This window comes from Hipposideros armiger, unplaced genomic scaffold (assembly GCF_001890085.2).
Source record: "Hipposideros armiger isolate ML-2016 unplaced genomic scaffold, ASM189008v1 scaffold_1043, whole genome shotgun sequence".
Lineage (NCBI taxonomy): Eukaryota > Metazoa > Chordata > Mammalia > Chiroptera > Hipposideridae > Hipposideros > Hipposideros armiger.
Window position 1 is genome coordinate 336,235 of NW_017732393.1, and position 3,362 is coordinate 339,596.

General features: G+C 47.0%; 1 protein-coding gene across 2 annotated transcripts; it reads left to right on the forward strand.

Moving 5' to 3' along the window:
* Positions 1-1,572: 1,572 nt before the first annotated feature.
* On the forward strand, positions 1,573-3,089 carry LOC109376049 (protein BEX1-like). Of its 2 annotated transcripts, none has more exons than XM_019631712.1 (3): positions 1,573-1,680; positions 2,036-2,117; positions 2,454-3,089. In XM_019631712.1, the coding sequence occupies exon 3, from the start codon at positions 2,459-2,461 to the stop codon at positions 2,843-2,845; it is 387 nt and encodes a 128-aa protein (XP_019487257.1). In that variant the 5' UTR covers positions 1,573-1,680; positions 2,036-2,117; positions 2,454-2,458; the 3' UTR covers positions 2,846-3,089. The 2 variants fall into 2 exon arrangements, with proteins under 2 accessions (XP_019487257.1, XP_019487256.1); XM_019631711.1 differs by lacking the exon at positions 1,573-1,680 and adding an exon at positions 1,743-1,893.
* Positions 3,090-3,362: the final 273 nt, after the last annotated feature.

The following is a 3,362-nucleotide window of genomic DNA, read 5'->3' on the forward strand; positions in this document are numbered from 1 at the left end:
TAAACTTTTTGAGGGGCGAGGAATCACAGCTTCTTTGGAGAAGCCAATAAGAAGTATCGTCTCTCTCCCCAGGCAAAAAAATGTGAATATCTTACCACACCCCTCACACCTACAGATAATTTTGAATAACATTTAATGGGTTCCACAGACTTCTGTGTTGAGAATGCTTAAAATAAGGTTACTCAGGATGGTCTGCAGAGAGTGTTCCTTGGGCCCTGGCATAAATGAGAGTACCAGGGTGGGAAAGGACTGCCAGATAGTGACCCTGCAGCAAGAGTGGATTCTTCCTGAATATCCTGGAGGTGAGGAGGTTAGGGTGAGAATCCCAGCACTCTGTACTTCCTAAGCCAGGTGAGAGATAGCAGAAAGGTCTCAGAGAGGCTTCTACCTGGACAACGTGAAAAAACGGAGAGAGCAGGCTGATTAGGGAGGATCTTTCCACAGCAATCACTTCTCTATGGTTCTTGGAATACCTTGCCACAAAGGCGTAGAAGAACCCTATCTGGTTTTCAGTATGAGAACAGACCCCTCTCCCCATGTATCTGGGAGGTAATTCACTAGGTGGGAATTTGGGGAAGAAATGGAGGAAAGGAACCAAAAAAATTTACTCAGGTCAGTACTTCGTTCACCTGTCCATCTATAATTTTGGAGTAAGCAACAGTCAGGAGCCTGAATGTAGAAAATGAGACACTCTGGAATGTGGCAGCCCCTTCCCAGCCTCTTGTCAAGGATGGGTAGATCTATTTGTATGCCTCAACCTGCCTCAAAACCATTAGTATTAGCCATTAAATTTCAGCAGATGGCTTCAGTTATCAGCAAATGCTTTTTCATATTTAATGAATGTTTATTATAATATAATAAAATATAAATGTTTGTTAATAAAACTTGAAATTTGTCCCAGAAGGAAAAAAAAAGGTAGGTTATTCTCATAAAATAGCCAAGATTAGACAACTGGGCTTCTCCCTGAAGATCTACTCCACAGATCATTTTCAAAACACAAACTTTGTTAAGGAAGGCTTCCCCCCTTTTTCCCATAAAATTTTGAAACAAGCTGGAATGTTCTAAAAATGAAGTTGTGTGGAGCCCTGAGAAAATATTTTCTGTGCGGTGCTGGAGAACATAAACAATGAGGTTTCTTGTTTCCCCAGGTTGAAGCATGTGTTTTAAAAATGAAATTTCATAATTTTCAGTTTTTTTGAGGCGAACTGATTTTGAAAAAGGGAGTAAAGAGGAACCATTAGGACACAGGTATACAGCCAGGGAGAAGAGGAAAGAAAGAAGAGGCTAAAGCCAAAGCCAAGGCCTTGGTAGGGGGCGAGGGGTGGGGTAGATGCAGAACTTCCCTGGTAACCAGAGAAAAGCAACTCCCAATTGCAGGGTGGTGAGGCCACTTGTGGGCCCTCCAATTGGAGGAGACTGGGCTGAGTGACAGGGTGGTGCGCGCTGGGGTCCTGCGCAGAGACTAGAACTCGCGCAGGCGGAGTAGGGGGAGGGTCGGCCGAACTCCCCGAGAGCCTGGGAGCTGGAGGGAGAGCTGGTTGGTGACGCGGGGCCTTCACGTGACGGGGAGAGCCGCAGAGCGACGCAGCCTTCGGTGCAGTCGTCAATCCTGTCTGGGTACCAGCTCCCTGCTGCCCTGCGCCCGGCGGGCTGGCATCGGGCCCGGGGAAAGCGGAGCAGGTAAGGGTCCCGGGCCGCGCGGAGGCCATGTTTGCAGCCGCCCGCCAACCCAGGAGGCCGGCGCTGGGGATCAGCGCAGCGATCTCCGCCAGCTTCCTTCACCCTTGGAATTCTTGGGAACTTAAACAGTGACCCTCTCTGGTGTGGCGGTGCTGGGGCAGTATGGTTCCATGGAGGGAAAGTGATTACTCACCGAGTCTCTGCAGGAAAATGGTGAAACTGGTGGGGGTAAAGGGGGCGGGAGACGCGGGGACGGGGGTGGTCGAGGGTACCAGGGCTGGGAAGGGGCCTGGCGGGGGCAGGTGGTTGCAGAGTTTGCAATACTCTCTGCTCCCCCCACCCCCACCTTCTGCAGGTCTGTGGGTTTGTGTCAACTGTCTGGTGGTGCACTCGCGGCAAGAATCGAGAAGAGGAGGAGACAGCAAGGATAGGCCCAGGTGGGTGCAGAACCCAGTCTAGGACTCCCCCCCAAGAACTACCCCCCCCAATCACCCGCCCTCCATTTTGGTGCCTGCAAGGCCTGGGGATTGATCTGTAAGGAAAATGGTGGGTTTGGGAGGAGGGAAGGGAGAGTAGTGAGAGGGAGGGGGGAGAGATGGAACTGAGGGCCCCCTAGAGGGTGTAGGGAGCCTCTCAGGTGGGAAAAATGAAATTTAAAAACTAACCGTTGATACCCAGAGTTCTGAAAGATGAGTACAATAGGAAGGCCTCTGTCCTCGGTGCTGATCTGTCCACCAAAAATTCAATCCCTTCTCTCCCCTTTTATCTCCTAGGAGTAATGGCGTCCAAAGAGGAACAAGTGGTAGAAAATATCAAAGTGGAAAACACCAACCAGGAAAATGAAATAAAGGATGAAAAGGAGCAAGATGCTGATAAAGGAGAGCCCTTGGCCCTCCCTTTGGAAGCTGGTGAATATTGTGTGCCTAGAGGAAATCGTAGGCGGTTCCGTGTTAGGCAGCCCATCCTGCAGTATAGATGGGATGTGATTCAAAGGCTTGGAGAGCCACGGGCAAGGATGGGAGAAGAGAATATGGAAAGGGTTGGGGAGGAGATGAGACAACTCAGGCAAAAGCTGAGGGAAAAGCAACTGAGTCATAGTCTGTGGGCAGTTAGCACTGACCCCCCTCACCATGACCATCATGATGAGTTTTGCCTTATGCCTTGAATCCTTATGTTTTCCCTCAAGTTAATAGGGAGACACCTGCTTTCTAAACATATATGTTCATAATGTACCTTTGTTGTAAACCTTTTGATGTCAGTTGTTTCTGGTGGGTCTCTTTACCAGCTTCTACTTGAATGTTGTGTTTTTTACTCAGTCTGTAAGGTTTTATTAGCAGAAAAATTTTACCTATTGCATTAGAGATGCTTATTATATATTGTGAAGTTAATAAAACAGTTTTTAAAAATGATCTCTGTATTTATCCTTATTTCAATTCTTATATTTATTTAATACATGAAGAGAAAATGCTGAACTTAAATATACCAAATGATTAATACAGGGACTCATTTTTGTGAGATGGGTTGATGTGTTTTGTTTTATATTATCTGTATTTTGAGGAGGAATGAAAACTATTTTTAATGCCCTTATGAAAGCAGAAGGGTCACTTTAAGAAACACTTGGTCACAAAGTTTGGATATTTTAGCCAGATGAATAAACCCAGGATTTCCTTATGAATTGGGGA

What these genes read in the sequence shown, in the direction of transcription:
- LOC109376049 (XM_019631711.1), top strand. Translation starts at nt 1,843, where the DNA reads ATGGTTCCATGGAGGGAAAGTGATTACTCACCGAGTCTCTGCAGGAAA. An exon ending in CGAGTCTCTGCAGGAAAATG is followed by an intron (nt 1,894 to 2,035) that starts GTGAAACTGGTG and finishes CACCTTCTGCAG; the next exon opens with GTCTGTGGGTTTGTGTCAAC. An exon ending in GACAGCAAGGATAGGCCCAG is followed by an intron (nt 2,118 to 2,453) that starts GTGGGTGCAGAA and finishes TTTATCTCCTAG; the next exon opens with GAGTAATGGCGTCCAAAGAG.